Raw genomic sequence first — 14,501 nt, forward strand, 5'->3', positions numbered from 1 at the left:
ATAATCTCTGGATTCATGTAACCAAACAGGCCCTAAGAATTTGCAAGTTTTATGCATTTCTATCTTTATTTCATATTTTAATAACCATCCTCCTTCCTCATCCTTTATTATGAAATAAAATTAACTTCTGATGCATTTAAATTAAAGAAACCATAATTGTTCATTTGTATTGGCAACATCAAGCGTTACATGAACTCATTATTGGACGTTTAGGAAAGAACATGACCCATTGAAGATTTCATTACCTTTTTCTTTTGGGAACATAGTGATGAGGCGTTTATAATCTCAGGGAGAAGGCAGCGTTTGATTCCGCGTTTTTTCGGAAACAGATTCCAGGAAATCATGATTTCAATAAAAAAAAAAACCCATTTGGTTCAATGTTGATTCGGAATCAAGGTTTGTCTCGCAGAGCAGTGTCCTCTTCCGTTCCGTCGCCGAGCTCCATTCCTGGTTCGTTGAACTCCATTGTCTTGTTTTATGAGCTTCGATTTGGCTTCACTCCGGGTTCAACTTGTCTCGCAGAGCAGAGTCCTCTTCCATTCTGTCGCCGAGCTCCAGTTGAGCTCCATCGCCTTGTTGAGCTACGATTTGGCTTCACACCCATTTCTGCAAAAGAGATCCATAAAAAAGGTAACATCTTTCATCTTTGTTCTTTGACTCTCCTGTATGCTTTCACTGCAATGGTTCCAGGTCTCTCTCTCACTTCGCTATCGTTTCTGTAAGTTTTATCTTCTCAAAGTATCTGATCCGTGGAAGCAGATGTATCAGTAATGGAGTTTGTTTTTTAGTCTTCTCTGCTTTTGTTTGGGTGCAATACTTAGTCTTCTCTAACTTCTCTATCGTTTCTGTAAGCTTTATTTTCTGGTTTTCTTTCTCTGTTTTGCTAAAAAGACCTTCTTTTGGGGGTTGGGATTAGGGGTTAGGGATTAGGGTTGTCCTCCGTATTCCGTTTCATTTGCCATCACTATTTTTGCCTTTTATTTGCTGGGGACAGCAGTAGGAACTAGGAAGATCTCATTGAGCTTTTTGGTTCGTGTTGGGAAATTCATTTTGTGCTGCATAGGTTTTATCCTAGTGCACTGTCAATGGGCAACTGATTTCTTCTTCTTAATTTTTCTCGTTTGGTGGCGAGAGGGAGTAACTGATCTAAGCGGCAATAGCAACTAGAATTATGTTGCGGTGTCTTGAAACAAACATGTTTCTTAGAATGTATGGGGTTTACATTTTGAAAAGTTTTCATTTTTATTGTCAATATATGTGATCTTATTAGCTGTATAAGAAACAGTATACAATTGATCAATTTCACCCTCACGGGACTAAATTTGCCAAACTTGTCTCAATTTTATTAACATGCCAGTATGCTGACTAACTGTTTGTGAGAATGTCTGTACGTTATCCAGTGACCACCTCCCATCACTAATCCATAGTTGTTTTGCACCTGTATTCTTAAGTAGATCTTTATATTTTTGGAATATTGGTTCGGATGCAGTGATGTGGTTCATATTCTCATATGGGTTGACACTAAACTGACCTGCTTGAATTCTTTTCATGCTTCCATTTTTTACTTGTTTCTGCATCCCATACTTGTTCTTTTTATGTTTCTATTTTTGGCTAAGCTTCATGCTAGAAATTGGTTGCATCTTGCAAGTATATGTGGAATTTACATGTCATAGATTAACTTGTCATGGGGCACAATTGAGATGTCAGAAGGACCACCACACGATGTTGTTCTATTCCCAGTTCAGAATTTTGGCAGCATTGATTATTTTTTTGATGGTAGCCTGTTCTCATGTTTCTAGGTGTGTTTTGAGGAGAAGATGCTGCATTAATTATTCTTCAAGGATCTGAAGTATTTGCTGCATCAGGATCATCGTTGGGTACATTTGAAGATGGTTAACCATAGAAATCACATACTTACAACTGCAGCTGCAGGAGAGTCAAAGAACCATCGGAAAGATGTTACATTTCTGCAGCTGTAGGTGTAGTGGTTGATCCTGTTGCAGCTGGGTTATCTGAGAAAGGTTTCCATGAAACTGATGGTTAGAAAATTTAGGATTTAGAGAACACAACACTCTTGTAGGATTTTGTATGTTAAAATTGTCTGATACAATTTTATGATATTGGGCTTTTCTATTATGCTATTGGGCTTATTCAATTTTAAAGATCAGATTTTGCCCTATAACTCAATCATAAAGACCAAAGGATTAAATAATCTGTCAAGGCAGCAAAACGCTAAGGTCTCTATTAATAAATTCATGCATAATTAGTTTCAACCAGCTAGGACTCAGCACCTATATCAGTTCCAACGTTGATAATGATTCTCCCTGTTGTCCATTGCTCCTAATTTCCTTTCCATTGCTTCTATATTTTTGTTTTCCCCAATAGCTGTCTTAGTAAGGTTAGTAACATTTTATTGGTACAAGAATCATTGCCATGTTATTTTGTATATCTTTCAGACCAAACAACTCAATTTAGGAGAATAATGTTTAGGTACATATAGAGACATTACCTTCCTACTCTGATGTCTCCATTGATAATCCTTTGCTTTCATTTCAAATCTATATCCAATTTTTGTCTATATCTCCATAATCATGAACATGAGCACTGTTAATCTTAACTGGACTAACAATGTTGCTATTTTTCATGTCTGAAAAGAAAAGCACCAACAGTTACATGATCTGGTTATTGAAGTGGGTCTTAGGGGCAGGCTAGGGGGTCGTGTTGTTTTTCTCATTTAGATGGAATATATTTCCATTTAATAAATGATGATGGAATCAGATGATAATATCCTCAAGTGTACCAACAATAATCTAGGCAACGGAATGAATTCCCCAAACAGATCTCAAACTAGACCAGAATAGAACAGCAGAACAAGACCTCAAAACAGCCCCAAAACTAAAGCCTAGATAAGCGGAATATATTCCCGAAGATAGATTCAAAGATACCCTAAGACAGAGTACAGTTCTCAACTCATAAACAGATTCAAACAAGGAAATTATCCCAAGAAACAGAGATCGGTTACAGAATATCTGAGGTAAGAATTTGATCGTAACAGAGTAAGAATGGAACACTGAAACCAGAAAATTTTTCCAAGCTTAGAAAAAGAAGGAACTTATAGATACCCATACAGAAAAGAGAGTCCAAAAGAGAAACTTTTCCACATACAGCTTCTGTCCCACAACAAACCTAAGAATACCCAATAGCTATATTTGATCTGTAACTTGAATTGTAGCCCACGAGGGTTTCATCTAGTTGTTGTTGTTATGATATTCAAGAATTTTATGTGATACATTTGATTAAGCTCTACACTTAACCAACCGAACTTGTCCCTCTTACAATCCTTTCTTGAGGCTTAGGATAAAAACAACTTTGAAGGGAGAGAGGGAAAGAGAGAGACTAGTAAAGAAGACAAAACAAAAGAAATGCAGAGATTATTTCTCATTCCACTGGATTAGTCTATTAATATGTTCTTGTTGGTGGGTCATCTGTTTCGTTTACTTTCATTTTATAGATTACGAGCACTAATAAGGCAGTAGTCTTATTTAAAGTACAACTAATGTAACTCTCTGCAGCCCCTAATAAGGCAGTAGTCTGTTTTCTTGTGCCATTTCCTTGCCTTGTATAACTAATTTGATTTATACATTTTCTCTATAATCACATTTCAGGACCTAAATTAATCTGATACTCACCTTCTTCAACATGAATCACAATGAGTTGATAGTTATCTAGTGGCTGCAGGAGTTGTCAACGTAATTGAATACATTAGAAGAAAAGGAGTTGATCTCGAGTTTTCAGCCTGAGACTAATACACCTGACATGTCGTGTACCCAATCTACACCACATGGAAGTAGTCAATCTCGATGTAGGCCAAGAGGTGATGACCAGTCTGAAAAGTCTAACAAGAAGAAGAAAGGAGTTGATAAACTAGTGGCTTCCTTGGAGAATATCTCTGTTGCTATGATAGGCATGGTGAAGCTTTGTCATGAGAAGGCTGCTGCTGAGAAGGCCGCTGTTGAGAAGGCTACTGCTGAGAAGGCCACTGCTGAGAAGGCTCAAGACAAGGATGAACTTCTATGTGATGCCATTAATGCAGTCACGGAGCTTGACTTGGGGACTCGGTTGCGTGCAAAAGACCTCTTTGGAAATCACATCTGGCTTGCGAATGCACTACTTTCGGAGAAAGAGAAGGATAGGGCAACCGTCATCAAGTTCTTCTTAGATAAATATGGCTGATGTTTAGTGCTGTTGAATGACTTTAATACTTTGGGCTGATGTTGTTATGCAATTCCTGGATACACTTGCCACTTTGTACATTTGTTTGGGTAGCTTAGTAGTGAAGTCTTTGTTCTTTCTTAGAAATTCCTTTTGAAGATTTCAGTTCAGCTTCCTTCCTTTTTTCTGTTTGTCAGCAAAGAGAGGAATTACATTTCTCCTTAGCTGTTCTATTCAATCGTTACTTCATTAGTTTCCTGCATAGAATTCTCTTGTTGAGTTTTACTTGACACTGGAGTGTTGAGCCTGATAGTTCAAAGGTTCTGACATTTCAAACATGATGATGTCTCAGGATCGATTCAATTTTACTGCTAATCACCTCAAATTTCAAACTTCAGATTATGTTATATGTTACCTTTTGATATGTTTCAAACATGATCGTTTCTCATTTGCAAGCAATTTATTTGGGGTGTCATGCTGAGGTTGTACGAAATATGGGAAGATGTTATTAAGCTTGAATTTTGTCAGCAATGCTTCCTGGTAGGTCCTTTACTTAGCCTGCAGCCCTATTGTGCTGGTCCATGATGTTCATGGCATTATTAGTGTTTCATCAACTAAGAGGATTGGCAATTATAGTTTCCATAGCCTTTTTTAATTTAAGCTTATGTCTAATTCATTAGCTGAGTCTCATGACATGGATAAGCAAATGGAAATGCCACTGAGGGAGGAAATAAGTATAATTTTGAGTGTTAATATTGAGGGCTTTTGATTGTCTGCTTATGTATAAGCTATCCAAATGGAGCATCTCTCATTCTGATTAGCTTCATGTTTTAAAAGAGTGTCTGAAAACCTAAAACCATCCACCTTTCTTATTAAAAGCTTATTCTGGTGTGGGCCATATGTATAAAACAAATAGAGTTGATAAGATTAATATTATCTTATTGTTTGTTCCACCTGAATTTTGCTGACTTCTCAATGTGTATCTGTTTCCTGCTGTTTGTGGTAGATGGGAGAGAGGAAGGACAAAGCTTTAAAAGAACTCAGAGATCAGTTGGCTATGAAGCAACAAGGAGCAGGATCTGGTGCTGAAAAACAGAACTTTTGGGAGAGCTCTTGTTTCAAGGTTGTGGTTTCAATGTCAATCTTGATCTGGTAATTTTTGCAAAATAGTAGAATGGTCCATTTGTTCATTTTGAATTGGTTGAAAGGAGAACATAGGTATAGCTGTATAAATTAGTTTCCTAGGAGACGAAGGAAAATTATTTTTAATAGTCCTTCCATCTGTTTAGTAAAGTGATTGCTAGGGTTAATTATGGTCTAGCAGCAGAGACCTGTTTTCCTATTTCCTATTTTCACACCTTTTGATAGGGAGAAAAAAATGACTTACTGAATCACTTTTAAAAGTTTCCCAGATGAGGCTCTTGCATTGCTGGTAGATAAGCATTTTCTAGTCAAATGTGCAATTGCATTGTTTTAGAAGGGAGAATAATATATTATATTTAATCTCCAACTCCCATTTTCAATCAGAAAATCGATAGTTAGGGGTTTCACTAATCATTCTTCAAATCTGTAGTTCAATTCTGATCCTAGATATCAACTAATAAGAATCTGGCCAAGACATTTAAAGTAGAGATTGACCCATTAGATGAAATTGAAAACCCAAATGGAAAAATGAAAACAAAATTCAAGGCAAAAATGGATCTGTTGATATAGAGATTGACCTTGAAAACAGTTGAAGAGATGGGAATCCTTGTACAATGGTTCAGTCGTATATAGTTGGATAAGGAAAGTTATAGGGACATACATTTAAAGTTTTAAACATCATCATAAATTAAAGGGTTTTGCTTAATTGATGAAAAGGGTATTTAGGTTATCTACAGGCCCTTAAATGGTAGCTATGGAATTAAAAAAAAAAAAAAGAAAAAAAAGAGAGAAAAAGGCATAATACAAAACTCACATGAGTTAAACACTAAAAAATGATCATAATCATTTTACCTGGACTTTGATCCCATTTAATTTCACTTCCTTCATTTCTCTGCACACTCGTTGTGATACCAATAACAAAGCATGGACCATAGATTTATAGCCAATGGCAGGTTGGCTATAAATGGAAAGAGATCCAAGAGGTTGACATTAGCCAAGTGCATGAAAGGGATCCTAATTAAACTAGGTATTCATCAAACATCTTATCTTCAAATATAGGACCATGCAACATTGGACCCAGTACCTCAAGTTGTTGGTGGTGGTGGTTTGTTTAATTTGGTACTCTCATAAAGTTTGCCTAAAGTACAAAAAATATTACCACAGGAACATTAATTTCCCCCCAGGGGGGTTTTCTTCCCGCCCCGGTGCGAATTCACTCACAAAATCAGAGTAACCAAACAATTTTTTAGATAGATTTACTTTCAGCATCAGGATAACCAAATAGTTTTTTCAAACAGATTCACTTGCCAGAATCAGGGTAACCAAATAGTTTTTTTTACAAATATGATTCTACAGAACCTAATTCCACAGACTCATGATTCCCTAGAAACATGATTTTGAGACGAATTCCAGAGAATTGCAGAACCAAACGCCACCTAAGCTACTAGCTTTGTAAAATATACTGCCTTTAGTTTCACAAGAAAATGATGATTTTTGGCTAGTACGCCCCCCTCCCCCGCGCCTCAGTCTGCCCGGTGAAACTTTGGTAGAGGAACTGAAGCAAGCTCTATTTGCTATGGCCCTTATTAGGAGCCTAGGTGTGGATGGTTTAAGAAAAAAAAATGCACTCCACGTGATTGGATCATATAACTCATTGGGCAATCATTATGAGAGCCCCTCCAAGTAAATGATTAACATATAGATAATGGATTTTTTTTATGGATATACTTTTGGCATATTACAAAAAGGATTTGGGTTTGACCACACCACCACCCCCTCGTTCCATCTTTTAGGTCTATGCCCAATTCTTATGACTGGTTTAATGTGGGAAAAAAAATTGGATGCTTCTGCAATAATTTAAGTCTTACATCTGAATTAAAAGCCAAGTTTTTATTTTTTGACCAACAATCCCCTCCATGATCTCTCTCGCTTGTGTCGTTGTTCTGTTATGTTAACTGCGCAGTTAATACTGAAACAGAACTCTGATAGAGAAGAGAGAGGGGAAGAAAAAAAAAAAGGAGTGGAAGGAAACACGGAGAAAGGGAGAGAAATAAATATATTCATTTTCTTTTTAATTCTTATTAGAGAAAGATTAATAAATCAATAAAAGATCTGAAAATCAATGTGGGATGGTTCTCTCTCCACATTGGAAGTGGTTCTGCGTGTTGTCTCTGGAGAAAACTGGGAAGAAAAGAGAGGAGAATTCTTTGGTGAGGGGCGTACAGAGATTGATTGATTGATTTTTTTGATCAGATTGAATTCGATTCGAATTTCAAACTAAGTGAAGGATTGAGGGGATGGAGGAGAGGAACAGCGCGGCGATGACCAACTCGTCAATGGCGCAGCAGCAGATGCAAACACCAACAGCTTCGTCGAAGCAAGCCAAAGCTTCTCCCAATTCTGTTGACACTAATTCTGTCAAGCAGAGGTACCATTCTCTCTCCTCCCTCCTTTTCTTCCATCCATTATTGAAGGGGGTTGTCTTCCTTGTTTGGATCCCTCTTTCTTTATTCATTCAATGAACCAACTATGCGTCCTTCTCATCATTGCTGGCCATTTCTCTTCTTGTCTTTTGCAGGCTTCAAAAGGAATTGATGTCTCTCATGGTCTGTCTGTCTGTCTCTCTCTCTCTTTGTGTGTCTGAATATTTAATTTCGCGGTTTGATTTCCTGAATGGGTAAAAATGAAGAAATGATGCAGGAATAAATGGTTACAACCTGCGCATGACTGTGCTGCCTCTGAGACTGGTTCTCTGATTGTTTCTGAAACTTCTTCTTTTATCAGCCTTTCTTCATTTTGATTATTTTGGTAATATTCCAGAATGATATTACTGTTGCCTTTTGTTGTGGGTTAAGAATTGCATTGGGTGGGTTGGTAACTTTCTGAATTCTCCTTTAGTTTTATTGGTACATTGAGTTATTATTTAATAGATGAGCTTTTGCCACCATTTGTGCTATATAATTCCCAAACCCCCCCCCCCCCCGCGGGGGGGAGGTTGCACAGTCTAGTTTCAACTGCAGTGGACGAGAATTAAATCTATAGTGGAAAGAATAGGATGGAGGGAAGGAGGGAATACGTTGGTCACAACAGAAAATCTAAGTTCATTTACGGGATTGCAAATGGAAGATGAAGATACAACTCAAAGATTGAGGTTGATAAAAGGATATTGGAAGGCTTTACTTACTTGATGATTATGCATTCTTCAGATAATAATTCCTGCTTTAGGTTATGAGAATACTGAATGATCAGAATGGTGATTTCCCAAAATAAACGTCGAGCAGTTACTTGGGGGGTTTTTTGGTGATGTTATCATATTAATTTGTAGACTACAAAAAGAATGCTTTGCTGAGGTTTGGATGAATTTTGTGAGGGAAATTATCAGTAAGGAACTAAATGCAACTTTTATTCCACTCATCCTGAATGGTGGGGTAATCTGGCTAAGTGATACAGGTTTTTATCAGTTTTACTGGTACTATTCATAGATCATCTGAAAAACTCTTGCTAACAGGATCTTAGAGGTTCTACATCATAGGTTTCCCTCAAAAAATAATTTTTCATGGACATCAAATTCCAATACTAGATTTTGATTTCAAGTGGTTGAGTTGGATGAAAGCAGCATTCTAATAAAGGAGTGTGGTCTGTAATTTTGAATTTTTGATATAGAAAAAAGAGCAAATTACATGGCACCCACTATATTTGGGGTGAAATTATGACCACCCACTATTGTCTCATAAATTACATGGCTCCCACATGCAAATTACAAGTTACCCACAGTTAAGTTTGATATTATACCCAACCCCTAGGTGGGTGATCTTCTTCCTATGCCGGAAACTGCTTTCCACCACTGCCGACCACCAGTCCCCCTCCCTGCCAGCGACCACAGCCCACCCCCCTAATGCGAACCACGAGATAATGGATGCAGAAGCAAGACTTACAGCAGAGATTTAGGTCACCTCTCACATGATAGGCAATGGTGAACTCTGCAAGTGCTGATTGATTTCAAAGCAAAAGCAAAACTTATCTCCCAAGTCATCGCTTCTCTCTCCTCTCCTTTTTCTTGCTTGCGATCTTGACTAATTGATGTTTTCTTCTTCTTTGCCATTAAAGCTCTCAAGCTGTTTCGCATGAGAAATCTGTAGTTTGTTCTCACGGAAAAGTTGCAGAAAAGCTCATTTCGTAGGCTTTAAAACCTAGGCAATAGCAATACTTTCGAGGGTTTATAGTCTTTATATGCTTCTTCCAAGAAATGAAGTTGATGAACGACACTAAGAAGCTGCTTGTAAACTCTGTAATTTTCATTTTGCTTCTATTTTACATTCCATTGAGTGCTTTTTCCATCTTAAACCCTGTTGATTTTCTGGCTCTTCAATCTATCTGTGAATCTCTTAATGATTTGCCTGGGTCAAATTTCTTTTCTTCTTGGGACTTCACTTCCGATCCCTACAACTTCGCCGGTGTGTACTGTGAAGCTAACAATGTAATCCCTTTATACCCCGGCGATCCTAGAGCTGGTTCTCCCAGTCTCGATGGATGTATCAACCGCACAATTGAAAATCCATCAGCACGTGCAGAGTTCACCATTGTTCCCGGTAGAGTAATGGGTAATCTACCAGATTGGTGATTACTCGTTGAAGAATAAGAAGAGGCGATTTGAGAGAAAGGGGGGGGTTGTGGTTGCCGGCGGGGAGAGGGGTCTGATCGTCAGCAGTGAAGGGCGGTTTCCGGTGGTGGAGAGCATTTTCCAACATAGGAAGAAGAGGGGTGAAGGGAGAATCTCTTCACCCACTTCTCCCTTCACCCACCTAGGGGTTGGGTATGCAATCAAAGGGCATTTAGGTAATTTAATCATTCATTTTAATAATAAGCTTAACTATGGGTAACTTTTAATTTGCATATGGGTGCCATGTAATTTCTGAGACAATAGTGGGTGGTCACTAGTTTCACCCCAAATATAGTGGGTGCTGTGTAATTTGCTCTAGAAAATATAAGATTGTTTTGGTTGGAAATATATGCATTAATTGGGTTTCCTTTTCTTTTTTTTTTTTTTTTTTTTTTTTTTGGGGGGGGGGGAGGGGGAAGGGAGGGCTTACTTACCAGCACAGAGATATCATTGAAATTCTTCAGCTCAACTCTTGAGCATCAAAAAAAAAAAAAAGTTAGTTTCTAATACACTGATAGAATAAATGGTTCAACCAAGAAGTTCTTCTTCTTCTTTTTCTTTTTCTTTTTTTCCCTGGGAGGATGAATGATAGAATTTGTTTGAGAAAATTTTACCTTGTTCAACCAAGAAGTTCTTCTTCTTCTTTTTCTTTTTTCCTGGGAGTTTGGATGATAGAATTTGTTTGAGGCAATTTTACCTTTCTTTCACACATCACTTAGTATTGGAGTAAACTTCTGGATGTTGAAGATTGTTGTTGCAAGACGAAATTTCCCTAGGTTATGTTTACTTCGTTATTCATTTTCCGCCCATTCTTTTCGGCCATTATTAGTTTCTTTCTCACCATTTCATTTGATATGTGATGGCTTTTTTATCCACAGATGAGTGGAGGTGATCTTGGGGTATCAGCTTTCCCTGAAGGTGAGAGCATATTTTCCTGGATTGGCACAATTGAAGGTGGCAAAGGAACTCTGTACGAGGGTTTATCTTATAAGCTTTCCTTGAAGTTTCCTCCAGACTATCCTTTTAAGCCTCCCCAGGTCAAATTTGAAACTATGTGCTTCCATCCAAATGTTGATCAGTATGGCAACATTTGTCTTGACATCCTCCAGGTATTGATCTTTCCTAGCAAAATTATTTTAGTAAATCTCACAGTATTTCAATGAGGAATGCAGCAGTCAAATTGGGAGAACATTAATAGTCTATATTTCCCTCTCCTTCCTCTCCCTTCAAAACACAGTTAGGTGTTGACCTATAGGTTATGGGTCTAACCAGTATTATGTCCTTTAGATTAATATTCCTTTGTTGGATGAACCTGGTCTCCTGTAGGGTCTATCTCTTTATTTATTTTTAATACGGGTGTTCAGGTCTTCTGCTTGACTATTTTTGCAGGTCAATACTGATTCCTTAGCTGCATGGACTAGGTCATACTGGAGTTGAATGAAAACCATTCAACTTTCACTGCAAATAGAAAAGCACTATTCACCTCCATGTGGTGGCCTCAAAGGTGCAAGCAGTGGAACTTAGGAGTTCACACTTCCTTAGGAACTTAGGAGTTCACACTTCCTTAGGCAACCATACCTTGCCAACTTGACTAGCCCTTGGGGTTCTGCAGGGACTCTCTCTTTATAGAAGAGGGTGGAGAAATCCACTTTCCCTGATTCAAGGGCTCCTTGTATAAGAACTATTTTGGAAACAAAATATAACAAAGACCTAACTGATCATCCTTTCAATGTTCTCTAGGACAAGTGGTCATCAGCTTATGATTGCAGAACTGTTCTTTTGTCCATTCAAAGCCTACTGGGAGGTATGTTGGGTTTACCCTCTTTCTCTTCTTTTTCAGCAGTACATGCTGTTTCCTTATTCTTTATCCTCATATGCAGAACCCAATATTGATAGTCCTCTAAACAGCTATGCTGCAGCTCTATGGAACAACCAGGAAGGTAGGAATCGTACATCTGTTAAAGCCATCTTGTCTTACTACTTGTGCTTCCCTCAACAATTGGACCCGATTGTCTGACCTTTGTGAAATCTTTATTTTCAATTAAAATTGATGCAGATAAATCACAGAAATAGGTTTGTTTAGTGTAATAAACCTGAGGTTGGGATTGGAATTAGCAATGCATCTTCCCTTTTCCCTCAATCCTAACATCTACAGGTTACCAATAACCTATCCTGATCAAGTTGGTGCAGAAAAGTTCTACAATTGTAAAACTATGAGAATTAGAAGGTGTACCCTAAAGCTCATTTCCTGTAGATAGAATATCTAGAAGCGCATTTAATTGGTTGCTTCTGAGCTTCCAAATGAGAATCTGTTGAGATATCAATATATGAGAATGTGTATATGCACTGAAAGAAAGTGTCAAAGACAACCCATTATTTCCCCATCCAATCTTTCTTGAAATTCAGTCAGGATATTAGATGCTACTCTAGCATGTTTATCATTAGCAAGTGATTCAAATATCAACAATGACAGTTTTAGTACATTTTCCGTTGACATCTCAAATTGGTACTTGAGCTGAATGTTCATGATGGTCCTCTGTTGCAGATTACAAGAAGATGGTTCACAGACAGCACATGGATGGAGAAGTTTCTGAAAGTTGAGTGTTGACCATCTCATACAATTATCATTCTACACATGAAATTCCTGTCAGGGATTCACTTATTTAAAGAGACAGGTATTCGTATTCCATCTACAATTATCAAAGTAGTTTATCTGGGCTCACTTTTTGCTGTATGCTGGTCTAAAAGACCCAGAGAAGAAGCAGATTCTCACTATTTTAACTAAATTTGCCGTTTATCTGTTGTATCTTCAGCTGACTCTGTCAATATTTTTCTTGTTTAGATGCAAGGAACACACAAGAAACTCTGGTCATTGCGACTTCATTTGAAAGTTGTATATTACTTGATTCACTGACCAGAGCAAATAATGGATCTGTACCCAATCGTAGGCAATGAAAGTAGATGCAATATGGAGCTGAGACTGTAAAGTTAGTAATGGCTTTGTTCTTTATGCTGGTAAATTTGTGTAAAGCGGCACCTGATTATTTGAACAATTCTGGCCAAATGTTCTAAGGCTATTTAAGAAACTGCTAGCATGGATGTTATTTTCCTCTGCCTTGATGAAATGATACCAGAAAGTCAACGATTTATGAGACAGTTGAATGAATTATGAGTAGTTCTTTCACCATTTACATGAGAATGATATAGTGAGTTGAATAGCAATGTTGAGGTGATGGATGTTAGCAAAACAGAGCAGAATCATACATGGCTCAACGGTGACTATGTATCTAGAAACAGGTAAAAAATTTACTTCCCCAAAATGCCCTTAACCAAAAACACCCAAAACAACAAGAAGAAGATAGGATCTTCAAACAATTTGGGGCCCAAAATCAACAATTTTAAAGAACTCAAAATTCTGAATGAGACTTATGTCTAACAGACAATGGCTAGCATTGAAAATGATGGTCCAAGCGTGTTTAGTTCCTAGAACGAGTTTCAAAACATTTATGTGGTGAAAATTGATCTTCACAATAATAAATGTATGAGAATGCAGAACTCTCTTCCTTTGAGAAGCTATTAGGTGGGATTAATAGAATCATGAAAAAAAATATTTTCTTTTAGTGTTAAACCAAATTTGATTACTTATTGGAGATTTCATTTTATTTTATTTTTTTCCCTGTTTTTTCTTCTTTCTTTTCTTTTTCTTCGTTGGACATCCTTTTGACTTCAAACCGTATAAAGCTGGAGGGTTTATCTCATGAGGAATTTCGACCCATCAGTCTATGGAGTCCGGATCAGCTCCCCCGACGGTTTCTGACCACATGAAGCAGTGGGGCCCATGGTGAAAAACACTTTTTGAAAAAAAGTAAAAAAAAAATTTTTTATTTTATCCATGGGCCCCACGTTTTGTGTGGTCAGAACCCGTCGGGGAGCACTCTGTGCTACCCCGACGGGGTGAGGATCCAGATTCCAGTCTATGCATGTAAAAATCTTACATGTATTCAAATCTCTTCAATAAATGGAAAGAGACATAATCTTCTACCCGGAAATTCAACTCACTATCTCCGCTGCTATTCTCCCTCACTCACTTACTTTCACTTGCTTTTCCAATCCATCTCTTTTCTTGAAACTAGATTTTTCAGCTTGTAGGCCTAGTTGGAAAATATTTTCAATTATCAAATAACAATCTCTAACCACCGGAAATATGCAAAATGCTTTTACACAATAATTGGATTCCCATAATAGAAATGCTACAAGAGGGGCTGAACTTTAACAACATCAAGTGCCAAGGCTTCCCCCACACCACCACACCCCCCCCCTTTTTCCCGAGAGAGGAAAAATATAAAAAGACCCTTTAAAATTCCAAACTTTTCCTATTGAGACGTCTGGAATACTTCCACACTTACACGTGGGGCGTCCTCACCACAAATTTGGCTATTCAGATCTGGGTCCCACAAATTTGTGGTGAAAAAGTGTCAGACAACAA

The 14,501-nt window shown here is 37.7% G+C and overlaps 2 protein-coding genes across 2 annotated transcripts; both read left to right on the forward strand.

Moving 5' to 3' along the window:
* Positions 1-195: 195 nt before the first annotated feature.
* Positions 196-5,198, forward strand: LOC149021971 (uncharacterized). Its single transcript, XM_089150178.1, has 2 exons — positions 196-630; positions 3,666-5,198. Exon 2 carries the CDS (start codon positions 3,817-3,819, stop codon positions 4,231-4,233), a length of 417 nt encoding a protein of 138 aa, XP_089006304.1. The 5' UTR covers positions 196-630; positions 3,666-3,816; the 3' UTR covers positions 4,234-5,198.
* Positions 5,199-7,228: 2,030 nt separating this feature from the next.
* Positions 7,229-13,568, forward strand: LOC149021972 (uncharacterized). The gene is made up of 7 exons (XM_089150179.1): positions 7,229-7,783; positions 7,934-7,961; positions 10,894-11,124; positions 11,756-11,819; positions 11,896-11,955; positions 12,561-12,690; positions 12,858-13,568. The coding sequence occupies exons 1-6, from the start codon at positions 7,653-7,655 to the stop codon at positions 12,614-12,616; spliced, it is 570 nt and encodes a 189-aa protein (XP_089006305.1). The 5' UTR covers positions 7,229-7,652; the 3' UTR covers positions 12,617-12,690; positions 12,858-13,568.
* Positions 13,569-14,501: the final 933 nt, after the last annotated feature.

Source organism: Hakea prostrata, chromosome 3 (genome assembly GCF_041222555.1).
Source record: "Hakea prostrata isolate BN-2017 chromosome 3, UWA_Hpros_2, whole genome shotgun sequence".
NCBI classification, from domain to species: Eukaryota; Viridiplantae; Streptophyta; class Magnoliopsida; order Proteales; family Proteaceae; genus Hakea; species Hakea prostrata.